Below are 12,678 nucleotides of genomic sequence, written 5' to 3'. Positions count from 1 at the left end.
ATAAAATTCCCAACCTCCTCCCAAAAAATCCCTAAGACCTGAAAATCCTCCCCCCAATGGAATAAACATTGCAAAAAATCCTTAGAACCAAAGCTCAAACTCCTTGCCACTGATAAAATATACAAGGAAGGCACAAGGCCTCCAACCCCACATCACCCCTCCTCACATACAACTCCCTCAAATAACCCATACATGAACTCCGCAATAGCAAATTGTCCCTTTGTAGACCAATTACCAACCCCCATCTAAACAGACCTGACATGTACCTTTACACACACAAAGCCACCATTCTAGTAATCATTACATACACATATATTAACAAATATTCTAAAACAAAATAAAATTCATAACATTGAATTCAAAAATATCTCTACGTCTCCCTATTCTCCACACAAAACAACACCTCCATATACATCTATAGAAAAACCCATTCACACATTTTTGCCAAATTTTATTGGTCTAGTCCTTATAATCAACTTCCACAATGCTTTAAATTTTTTTTTTTTTATGAAACATATTATGTTATACCAATTTGTACTTCTAAAGTCCAAATTAATAAATTTATTGCTCTAATTTTTCAAGGGCATCTAATCCTCATAAACAATTTCCACAATAACCTATTAAGTTATACCAATTTGTATTTTCTTAGAATTTACTCTTTTGTATAAAGAATAACTAAAACTAAATATCTTGCATTGATTATAATAAATTAAAAAACCTAATATTCATTTCTATGGTTCTAGTTTTGTATTTTTTTTTCTAATTAATTTATGACTCCAATTCTACTTGTCTAGTTCTTATAATCAACTTTAAGAACATGAAATGTCTTGATAATGTACTATTTTGTATAGAGATTAACCACAACTAATTAAATTATGACTCTAATTTTTGGATGGGTAATAGTCTAATCATTGTAATCAACTTCCATAATACTTTTAAAAATGAAAAAAAATAGTCATTACCAATTTGTACTTATGCAGAATTGACTATTTTGAATAGAGAATAACCAAAACAAAATATCCTACATTAATTATCCAAAAAAAACAAAAAAACAAAAATTCATTTTTAGTTTTTTGATAAATAATTTATGCCTCCAATTTTTCCGAGGGTCAATATTCCTTTGCAACTTGATAAGAAGGAGCGAGCCAATGACATACATTCGTCAGGTGCCGAGATTGTTAGGTTTTCCCCTAACGGACACTTTTGTCGTTTTGCATGACAAAATGTGTCCCATACTTGGGCCGTGGGCCCCATTTCCTTGCGAAACTCGGGGGACGATTAGAATATATTTTGTGGTCTTTTTCAAACATATATTCATTGAATATCTCCATCAACGAATATTTTAAACAACAAATATTTTACAAGTACTCTGCGAGTCAGTACTTACTACTTTGCTTCGTGAGGGCCTTAAAAAACGGAATTTTTTTATATAAAAATTGGTATTAAAAACGGAAATAGAAAAAAGAAAAACAATTATCGTAGTGGGTCCCAGGTTGGCACGTGAGAATCAACGAATGCCAGCCTGGCCCGGTCAGTCCGGTGGCAGGGGTGAGAGTGGAAATTCAAGGGAACGGGCTGTAGCCGGTAGCTCTGACTCCCGTAACCGGTATTCCACGTGTACACCTGCCAGCTGTCATTTTCGCCCAAAATTTAATAAAGCAACGTTTGGAAGTTCGAAATTCAAGGAAAACTGAGGAATGAGAAAACGGAGGAAAACTGGGAAAGATAAAAGCTCAACCAAAATAAAAAATGATAAAAGATAAAAGCATTTGAAGAAAATGAGGGTTTAGGACTAAATGATTTGAAGATTTGCAGCATTCGGCAATCTGGATTCCGAGATTGTATACTGGAACGATCGATTTAGCCAAGTTTTGACCTCTCATTTGCAGAATTTAGTAGGTAGAAATGTTTGTTCCGATGCTTATGCGATGACTATCTATTTCCGCTCCTGACAAATATAGCAAGAAGCAGATTCAGACTCGGAAGGGATCATTAAAGAAGCAACGGCTAAATGCCCTGGTTCTTTTGTTGTTGACTGTGACTTGAGGAGATAACAACTTTGTATCCGTGATATTTGGCACTTTTGTTAGCGGCGGCGCGTGTGCATTTATTAAATACTAAGATTGATCGAACGGTGTTGAAATTCTTTATTACCTCATTGTGTCGTCAAACTGAAGACGGAGCTGTCTCTCGGAAATATCGATATATTTGGTATCCGGTTTCAATGCCGCGTTAAAATTTACTTTTAAGAGTTTTCCTGACTTATTTTTTCACAAAAGTGGAGGAGCATATAAGTTCGGGATTTTGTGCCTCGACCTTAGTAATCGACTTCAGCTTTAAATTTGGCTCTCTGCTGAAGATTTGGCTTCCTTTGACTCTAACGAATTTGTGCATAACGCGGATCTGGTTTCTGGGTTATTCTGCGGACGGACATTCGAAGAAATTAGACTGCTGATGCAATCATTTAATGATTTGGTTTCAGTGACATTTGTTAGGCATTGGAGGTGCCATGGCACTGAGAAAAGGTTCGCTCATTCATAACCGTGTTAGAAACGGCAAAAATCGTGTACCTGTTGTAAGCTTGCTAGTGATCTTAGTTGTTTTGACTCTGCTATTTTTTGCAAGCCGGGGAGACAAATCGAAACCTATCAGAGGCAAGTCTTTTTCCTATTCCATTTGAAACGTTACAGATTACATTACATTATCCTATTTCTTGTTTAAACAATTGAACAAATGTTTTTTCCCTTTTTGAAACCCTTAACAAGTCCCAATATGTATATATTTTTTTCTGATTATATTAGCGGTAATTGTTTGTAATATTTTTCATCTTTTCTGTAATTCTATCTCTCAATCATCGGGACAAATGTGTTTCCCTTTCTGCAACCTATGCGAGGCGATTCTTTTTTTTCTTAAAGGTTGCACTTTATACTGGTTTGTTCTATTTCTATGTGCAAATCACTGAAATAATTACTTGCACCTTTGTGAAACCTTAAGTGTGCCTGATCATGTGCTGTTCTCTGTGTTTCTTTGAGTGTTAACTGATCGTCATATTTTTAATTTTGTCTTCAATTCTAATCGCGATAAATATGTATTTCCCCTTTCCGAAACCCTACAGAAGCCTCACTGTGCACCATTTTTAAAGGAATTGATGACCAAATTTGCTTCTGATAAACTATGCTAGCGTTAAACCAAATGATTCAAGCACTGCTTTATATAATCTTTTTTCTTCGTATTTCAATTTGGTTATTATTGTAGCCCAATAGAAATAAGATAGCCCGCAAGTATTTTATTTCTGTTTTAGTCGTTGTTTTCTGAAAACCTAACGAGTCAGAGTGCGTGCCATTTTTTTCTCAGTGACCACTGATATTCCTTGGTGGGATGAATTATAATTTTATCAATATTATTATCAGTTATAGTTTCACAGAGACAAGTGTTTGATCCTTTCAACACCTTGTTGAGGGCCTCATCATGTGGCTTTTTTAATTTCAATTTTTTTATTTATCGAAGAAATGGCTAAACTTACTAGTTTCTGGTAAATTGCATAAATATATGGCTAGTGCACCGATTTACAGTCTCTCTGTTACCTTTAGCTTCAGGTACTTGGACCACCCTGCCTTGTTATTAGTATTTCTAATTTTGTCTTTTTATCACAGAAGCAAGTATTTGACCCTTTCCAACATCTTAATTGGGCCTTATTGTGTGGTGCTTTTACATATATGGGAGCAACAGCTAAATTTAGTTGTGTCTGATAAATTGCACAATTATAATTTGAATCAACTGTCAAATTACATTCTCTTTGAAACCTTTAGATTCTGGGACTTGTATCACCTTGCATTGTCCATTGGGTATGCCATTTCCCAACATATTGGATATTAAGTTATCTAATTGAAACACTATATCATGTCTCCTGGGTTTCTGAAGCTTAAGCTCTGCTTTGTAAGGCCTACCTAATAGTGAGTTAAGCTCCTGAATTTGCAATCTCTTTTGTTGTTTACACACTGGTGAATTCTCTATTACCATCTTTTACATTTTTTCTGTTGCTCTAATCATTTTAATCTCTTTCTAATCAATTTATACTTTTCTCTGTAAACCATTAGGAACAAGTGCTTCTCAGTTTCAGCTTTCAGGCTTTAACATGCAATCTTTTTCTAGGTTGAATAAATAACTTGGCTCCTGACTTCTGATACATTGTGCAAATAGTAAAGCATTTACTCAAGCACCACTTTATGATTTATCTTTAATTGGTTTCTGGGTGATTATTTCTCTCCACTAACAAAAAGATGTTTCACCACACCAGTGTTATTTACAGTAATAATTTAGCTTATTATTCTTCCAGTCTGTAATTTTCACAATACTGTTATGTTTGTTCCTTCAACAGGTAACAAGCATTTTCTTCAGAAAGAGCTCCAGGTATGTTGATGTTTTGTACAAAACTGCACTTCAAATTAATTTTTGCAACATTGCATGTTTTCATTTCGGAGCTTTTGGACATAGAAGCCACAGATTGAGATTTTGGGATTGTGATTTTTTAACATTGCTAGATGCTAATAATTAGCCTCAGTTGTCTCTGCCTCCAATGGTATTGAACTTGAAAACTTTACAAGACCTGGAGATTGTAGTACTCTGTTCTCCATTAGTGGGGATAAATCACCTATCAGTCCTATTGCTGAGTTGGCTGGTAAAAATTTCAAGATGTATGGTTGCCCTACGGCCATAGAGTTGGGTCTTGTGGAATGATTATGCCGCCCTATGGCCATAGAGTTGGGTCTTGTGGAATGATTATGCCCTGTCCTAAGCACTTGACCAGAACCTGATGGCGAGCATCATGTCAAAACTTTAGTTTCAAGTAAATAAATTACTAGCAAGGGTGAGCTATTTGGTAGTTGCCACACCTTTTAGTTATTAGCTTCCAAAGTCATCATTTTGGGCTGGTAAAATGCCAGAATTTAGAAGTAAAATAATAAATATATTTGAATAGTTACTGGATTGTGTTTATTTAGTATACAAGGTTATTTATTCCCCTTCTTTTAGATTCCTTAAAATTTACCTACAAATCAAATAAAATTACAAATTTTCTTGTTTGAGTAGATTTAGTATTTTAAAAATTTTATACTGGCCTTCTAAACCTTTTGAGATTCTGGGTCATTTGTATTATATTTTAGTTGTATGATTTCATATTTTTTTTATCTTGTTGCAGAAAGTCTAATCTAGAATGAGGGAAGGAATATAGAATGTTGGACAGAAAATTGTTAATGGACTAAACTAATGGCGATAATTCTAATGATCTGTATTTGAAATATTTGGAGGCAGACAGGAGACTGGAGGAAGCTGACTGACTTAGAAGAGATAGAAAATCTCTTTCCTGAGGAGGCAAGTACACAAATTTTATCCTGCTATTTGCAGTTATACCTATTACATTTGCTCATCCACTGAAATTATTTTATTGAACAGGTGATTGAGGTCATTAAAGCACATACACTTGATGACTCTGGATTATTAAACCTAAATCGTGTTGGCCAAATTGATTTATCTTCTTCATGGGTGTTTGAGACACCAACTGATCTAATAAGCATTGGTGAGAGGCAGTCCAATCAGGTATTGAGTAGGAATAATGTGATCTTTTTTACTGTTACCTTGAACAACTTCACTTCTAGTTCTGATCATTTAGGAATACTTAGCATAACGTAAAGAGTAAGGACTAATGCCAACAGGGACAATATTTGTATCTGACCATTTACGAATAGCAGAGGCAAAGAACTGATAATGATGAGCAAGAGACTGTCTCCGGACAGAGTGGTGTCCACTATAAGAGTGGAGTGGAGCAAAATTCAGAGGGTGCGAGAGAGAACACATTAGGGGAAGAAAATATGGGAAAGGATGAATCACTGGCTAATGCTATTGCTAGTAAGTTTGGTATAAAATTTCGAAGTTAGTTTTCGTATTGGTTGACTCTATGCTGGCTTCCGTACGGTGTCGGTTGGTGCTCCTTTATTGTACATCAATTTTGGCTTAACCAAGAATAATGGTTAATGCAGACTATTCAATTGGAGATAATCCAGCAAAGCTTCAACGCAGGGTAACTATTATTTTTCTGTCCTTTTTCTGTTACATAGTTTCTGTTTGTCCAAGATTATGACCTTGGCAGTTCTCTTTTGAAAGTGGAAATTTAAATCGCTCAGAGGTTTTCTTTTGGGATTGTTTTTTTGATCTGTTCAAAGTTGCCCACAGTAGATTCTATTTTGGATGCATGTTATATTAATGGAAGTCCTTTGTCTGCAGAAACTGCGACAGCAAAGAAGAGAGAAAAGAGTGGCTGATCTCATTCATCAGGATGACGGAGAAACAGTGAACATTGAAAATGCAGTTATCACAACATCTAAAGCAGTGGATTCAGCATATCTGGGAAAATACAGCATTTGGAGACGTGACTATGAGAATGACAATGCAGATTCCACAGTTAAATTGATTAGAGATCAAATAATTATGGCTCGGGTATATGCAAGCATTGCACGGTCTAGGAATAGCCATGATATTTATGATGAGTTAATGAAGCGAAGTAAGGAGAGCCAACGTGTACTGGGTGAAGTGAATTTAGATTCAGAACTGCCTCACAGGTAAAAATAGTTTCCAGCTTTACAACATTAAAAAGCATATTTGTTATTGAGTTTGATTTTATTAAACAGGATTACTTTGCCTTTGGGGATTTGAGATCTAGATATTTATTGATCTTAATAAACAACACTCTTTTTACACATTTTTCCAGTGCACCTTTGAAAATCAAGGCAATGGGTCAGGTTCTGTCTAGAGCCAGAGAAAAATTATATGATTGTGCTACCGTAACCAAAAAGTTGCGAGCCATGCTTCAGTCTGCAGAGCAACAAGTAAGAACATTGAAAAAGCAGAGTACATTCTTGAGTCAACTTGCAGCAAAAACTATTCCAAAAGGTGTTAACTGTTTGTCAATGCGATTGACGATTGACTACTACTTGCTTCCACTTGAAGAACGAGAGTTTCCAAACCAAGACAGGCTGGAAGATCCTAATCTCTATCATTATGCACTATTCTCTGACAATGTGCTAGCTGTATCTGTGGTGGTTAATTCAACAATACTGAATGCAAAGGTAATAATGCTAGCCTATTGATATCCTTTGTGCTGGGAATCCTACAATTATTGATACTGATCTTACATACTCCTTGTTTTCAGGAGCCTGAAAAACATGTATTTCATCTAGTCACAGATAGATTGAATTATGGGGCTATGAAGATGTGGTTTTTGAATAACCCTCCAGGCAAAGCTACAGTACATGTTGAAAATGTTGATGATTTCAAATGGCTTAATTCTTCTTATTGTCCAGTTCTTAGGCAGCTTGAATCTGCAGCAATGAAGGAATATTACTTTAAGGCAGAAAATCCAACTACTCTTGCAGCGGGATTTTCCAATTTGAAGTACCGAAATCCAAAATACCTCTCTATGCTTAACCATCTTAGATTCTATTTACCACAAGTTTACCCAAAGCTGGATAAAATCCTCTTCTTGGATGACGACATTGTTGTGCAGAAGGATTTGACTCCACTGTGGTCTGTTGACCTGCAAGGAAAGGTAAATGGGGCTGTCGAAACCTGTGGTGAGAGTTTCCATCGCTATGACAAATATTTGAATTTTTCAAATCCCCATATAGCCCAGAACTTTGATCCTAATGCTTGTGGTTGGGCATATGGGATGAATGTCTTTGACCTGAAAGAATGGAAGAAACGCGACATAACTGGAATATACCACAAGTGGCAAGATATGGTCAGTATTTTTGCTTTGGGATATTTGATACACCTTTCCACTGTTGTGCACGTTATCTTTAGGAGTTGTTTCTTATCTTTTTCTTGTTGTCCATGCCTAGTTCTGATCTGTTTCTCTTGGTTGATACAGAATGAAGACAGAGTGTTATGGAAGCTTGGAACACTGCCTCCTGGATTGATCACATTTTACAAGTTGACCCATCCTCTGAATAGTAATTGGCATGTATTAGGGCTAGGGTACAATCCTACTGTAGAGATATCTGAAATTGAAAATGCAGCTGTTGTTCACTATAATGGAAACATGAAGCCTTGGTTGGAGATAGCGATGCTCAAGTATAGGCCTTACTGGACCAGATACGTTAAATATGATCATCCTTATTTGCAAAAGTGCAATATCAATGAGTAGTTGATTTTCCATATTGATGCCAATATATATCAATTGGAGTGGAACATCATCTTTATTCATTTTAGTTTTGGCCATGATTTCTTCCATTCTTTTGTACATGGAATTTAATGATCAGTTAACTGATATATTAAAAAATATCCATTGTGAAGCCAAATTTTCTTGGTTCTGCAAGGTTGTTACTAGCCTCTAAAGCTGCATCAGATGGGAAGGCTTTTGTGTAATTCATTTGAAGATATCAAGTTATCGACATCTAGTTTGAGTGGGCATATTCACAAAGTTGATTCATTTATGGAATACATAGAAAAGTTGATTCTGTAATAACTATTCTTTCCTAATTGGGAGAAATTTCCCACATTTCTTGAAATGAGAGTTAGAGAGTAATGTTTATCATGAAGAATGTTGCAATTGCTGGTGTTGTTCTACCTAACACAAAAATTGTAGTTGAAACTTACGTCTCATTCAAACCAATTTCTAGTTTGAGAGGGCATTTTCACGAATTTAATTCATTTCTGGAATACATAGAGAAGTTGATTCTGTAATAACTATTCTTTTCCAATTGGGAAAAAATTCCCACAAATGTTGAAATGAGAGTTAGAAGGTATTGTTTGTCATGAGGAATGTTGCAGTCACTGGTGTTTGGATGTACTTATCACAAAAATTGTAGTTGAAACTTGCATCTCCTTCCAACCAGCAAAATTTAAAATTTAAAGAGGAAACAACTGTAGGCCCTTTAAAGGATAACAATGCTAATTAAATGTTGGTAAAGACCCGTCCGTTTCAAGCAGTACTGCTTCCATCATTGGGTAGTTGGGATATATAGGAAAACTGAGACTGGAATGGAGATATGAAAAGTGGGGAGTTTGATGAGTAGAGGAAAAACATGAATGAGAATTATTTTATAATTCATTATTGTTTTTAATTGCTTTTGTAATCCTTTCTCTGTGATACTCAAATTTTCCCTTATATTACTCAACATTAATATAACAACTAAATATGTGAAAGGGAAAAAACAGATTATAGAGATAATGAATTATAAATAAGGAGAGCAATGTAAGGGAAAATTTGATTATTACAAAAACAAGAAATATAAGTAAGTGTAATACAAATTATTTTATACAAAATCAATTCAGCCTTGAGGGAGGGATACCGCTTGTGGTTAAGAGTATGAATTGGGGAGACATAAGGAAGAAAAAAGATTCATCTAATGCTCCTGCCGCGGTGTTGTTAATCGTATAGGATGACTAAAATTTCACCGAACTACTTGGTTCAAATGTTATGCTCAAATAAAAAAGAAAGCTTTCAATCTGTAAATTACTAAAGAATGGAAAAGAAAAATACAGAACACCAAGATGCATAAACATAAATTTCAATCTGTAAATTAATAAAGAATGCAAAAGAAAAATACAGAATACCAAGATGCATAAACAAAAGAAAAATACAGAATACCAAGATGCATAAACATAGATGTTTATCGTAGTTCATCACAAATCGTGGCTACGTCCACGCTGAGAGCAGAGGAATTATATTGAGGAGAAAAATAGAATGAGTTTACAATGCATGCCATCAGCATCTATAGATCACAAATGATCAGCTGAAGAAACACAATAAAAAGGAGGGAAAACACTTCACGTGACTCTGAAGAAACACAATAAAAAGGAGGGAAAACACTTCACGTGACTGTTGGCCTTCAATATTCAACACAATCTGCCTCCAAGGTTTCAGTATATTGATATGCGTAAGACATTTTAGATTGTCTATCAACATTGATATTTGCTTTAGCATATAGCAAAAAGAAACATCAAGAAAGCCAATACTGTAACAAAGCTAAGACTGCAACTTATAGTTGAAATGCTACCTGCACTGAATCTGACTAGTCATTTGACATAGAATAAGCCACATTTTGTGTAGAGACAAGCACTAGTAATAAATAGTGTAAAGTGAAGTATATAGGAACATTGACAACAAACAATAAGCTAGAGATTGCACCGTAAGGCTGCAATAAGTACGCCAAAGTATATAATGTTAAATTTAATGTTTTGGTATAAGTGATATGAAAGCAATTTATTTTGTTTGCATATATTTGAACAAATCGAAGTACAAAACATAATGTCAAATACAGACATCTTTGTATGGAACCATTTTATCCAGGGTTTTGCATTGTTTATTTTCACGATTAAGAGACACAACACGCAATCAAGAGCCACATCATGTGTCAGAAACCTTGCAAGGAAATACGTGTAGTAAGAAATTGTAAATCTGTCATTAAATTGTAAAAATGAAGTTCTAGAATCCATGAACTATTATTTGAGGGAGAAAAAAATAAAAGTTCAAAGCAATCAAATTAACAATCATATGGTATTAAATAATAAATTAGCATGTGAGGTGTGTAAATTTAACAAATGAAAATATAGGAATGGGCGTAATTGTAGAAGGTGAGATTGGTTAGCATGTTCATACCTTTTTTTTCACAGATTCAAATCTCTATGATAAAATAAAAAAATTATAACAGTGACCAAATGTCGTATGGAAATGTGTGTCGATTAGTATTTTCAATGACAAGGGTTCTTTTCAAGAGCAACACTAAAGAAATGAAATTCAGGAAGATGCAATTAATACCTTTGAAGAGTGTATTACGAAATATATGACAAGTTGGCCTAACATGAAAATGATTGTTTCTTCTTCTTCGTTGTTCATATATTATCATCTTCCCCTATATTGCTGTTAAAAAGAAAGAAAGAAATTAGAGATGGGAGATATGTAATTGTGTGTGTATTGAATGCTAATATATAATAAATGTGGATGTAGGAAATTTGAATATAGATACTGGAACTTTTTATATAATTCTTATGAATATGATGCTTTTGTGGATAGTTGAAGCAAAAGTGGTTCCTCATTTATTTGACGAGCAACACATGGATTTGTTTGCATACATACATACATATCAAACGTGAAAATGGGTTGTATGCACATGGAGGCAAGCTCTATGACTGTTGAAATTGCTGTGAAAGTTAGTCCTTGACGATCGATGTTGCCAATGTCAATTGTGGCATGTTGCAATGTAAGTCCTTCTACTTTGTGTATGGTCAATGCCCATGCCATTTTAAGAGGAATTTGTCGACAAAGTCCACAACTCAACGGTGTTATTGGCACCTCCTTTGGTTGATTATAGTCCCATGGTGGTCCTATGTAATTACTAAAGTGGACAACAAAAAACATTGGGAGTTGTGGTGGTTTTTCATTGTTTGCATAAATTTTATCTTACTTGTCCAAGTGCACCATTAGCAAGACCCGATTCTACCCACAAATTGGAGGCTTACATGACTTCTTGCCTAATACATAGAAGTATATTTGACTCTAGTTGTTCATCTTCTACATCTAATATCGTAGAACCTCTAAGTTGTTCTACAATGGAAAGTGCAACTGCCATTGTTGAAGATGCTAACATTTGTTTATTATGTAACGATACCATTTTATTTGTAGCAAATAAGTGTGTAGATTGCAGGAAAATGTATTGTTCTTCACAAGTTAGTGAAGAGCTCGATCTTATCATTAGTAGTTTCCAATCCACAATTGTTGGTTTTGTGTTTCTTAAGTTTGACGAAAGCATTCAAAAGCTTACTTGAGCATTGTCTTCTCCATTTTGGCAGAAAATTTCCGTCAAAGTAATAACTATGTTGAAACTATGCCATAGTGTTCAACCAAAAGATGTCACGGCATACATTGGAATGTCTTTCACTGGTGGTAATTGGCCCAAATCACCAAATATAATCGTTGACCTCCCTCCGAAAGGGATGTTGTTTTGGCATGGAAATGCTTCACACAATCGTCTATCAATTTTTTCCATTAGCTTTGGCCCAATGAAACTCATTTCATCAGTTAGAATGGATTGAATGAAGTTCATAGCTTTTTGGAAAGATGCAAATGATTTCCCTTGCATTGGTGTCATTTCTCTAATTGGAATTTGAAGTGTTGAATGAATTGTGGACGTTGTATATTGAATGTTGCTACCCCTGTTGGTGTAAGGAGAAGAAGTGGCGATGGCCCATTTGGTGTTGATTTCATTAGTGTGGCTTTTATGAATTTAATCAAGTGAGATTTCTATGTTCTTGTTGTCCCTTGAACAATCAATTTTCATGGAGATTGCAATGTGGTTGCTTGTGCATGGGAAGCAACTATGTCATTAGCCATTTTTTGCTCTGGTGATAGAGTATATTCCAAATTTATGTAAGGATCATGGGCTACATGAAATTTTTTCCAGTTGGAGTCAATGAAGGAAGTAGCTATAACTTCTAAGGTATTGATATATGATTCTTCCCAATCATGGTTGATATCTATGTTGTGTCGATGAAGCATGTTTAGTTCATCAATGTGAATAGGTTCTCCTAGTTGTAATCTGGAAAGGACCTGCCATTCGTTACAATTATCTTCTTCCATAAGGTTTGTCTCCATATCTGGACTTTCTGGAACATCTTCTTCAATCA

At 35.0% G+C, this 12,678-nt stretch overlaps 1 protein-coding gene across 2 annotated transcripts; it reads left to right on the top strand.

The window, feature by feature from the left end:
* Positions 1–1,682: 1,682 nt before the first annotated feature.
* On the top strand, positions 1,683–8,561 carry LOC149549706 (polygalacturonate 4-alpha-galacturonosyltransferase-like). 2 transcript variants are annotated; one of them, XM_089792992.1, is made up of 10 exons: positions 1,683–2,654; positions 4,379–4,410; positions 5,311–5,370; positions 5,452–5,595; positions 5,748–5,904; positions 6,036–6,076; positions 6,280–6,614; positions 6,764–7,121; positions 7,205–7,792; positions 7,922–8,561. In XM_089792992.1, exons 1-10 carry the CDS (start codon positions 2,510–2,512, stop codon positions 8,195–8,197), a joined length of 2,136 nt encoding a protein of 711 aa, XP_089649118.1. In that variant the 5' UTR covers positions 1,683–2,509; the 3' UTR covers positions 8,198–8,561. The 2 variants fall into 2 exon arrangements, with proteins under 2 accessions (XP_089649118.1, XP_089649117.1); XM_089792991.1 differs by having other exon boundaries at positions 5,745–5,904.
* Positions 8,562–12,678: the final 4,117 nt, after the last annotated feature.

Source organism: Cupressus sempervirens, chromosome 7 (genome assembly GCF_028749045.1).
Source record: "Cupressus sempervirens isolate cs-2001-9-10 chromosome 7, ASM2874904v1, whole genome shotgun sequence".
NCBI lineage: Eukaryota > Viridiplantae > Streptophyta > Pinopsida > Cupressales > Cupressaceae > Cupressus > Cupressus sempervirens.
This window is presented reverse-complemented; position numbering and strand designations above follow the sequence as displayed.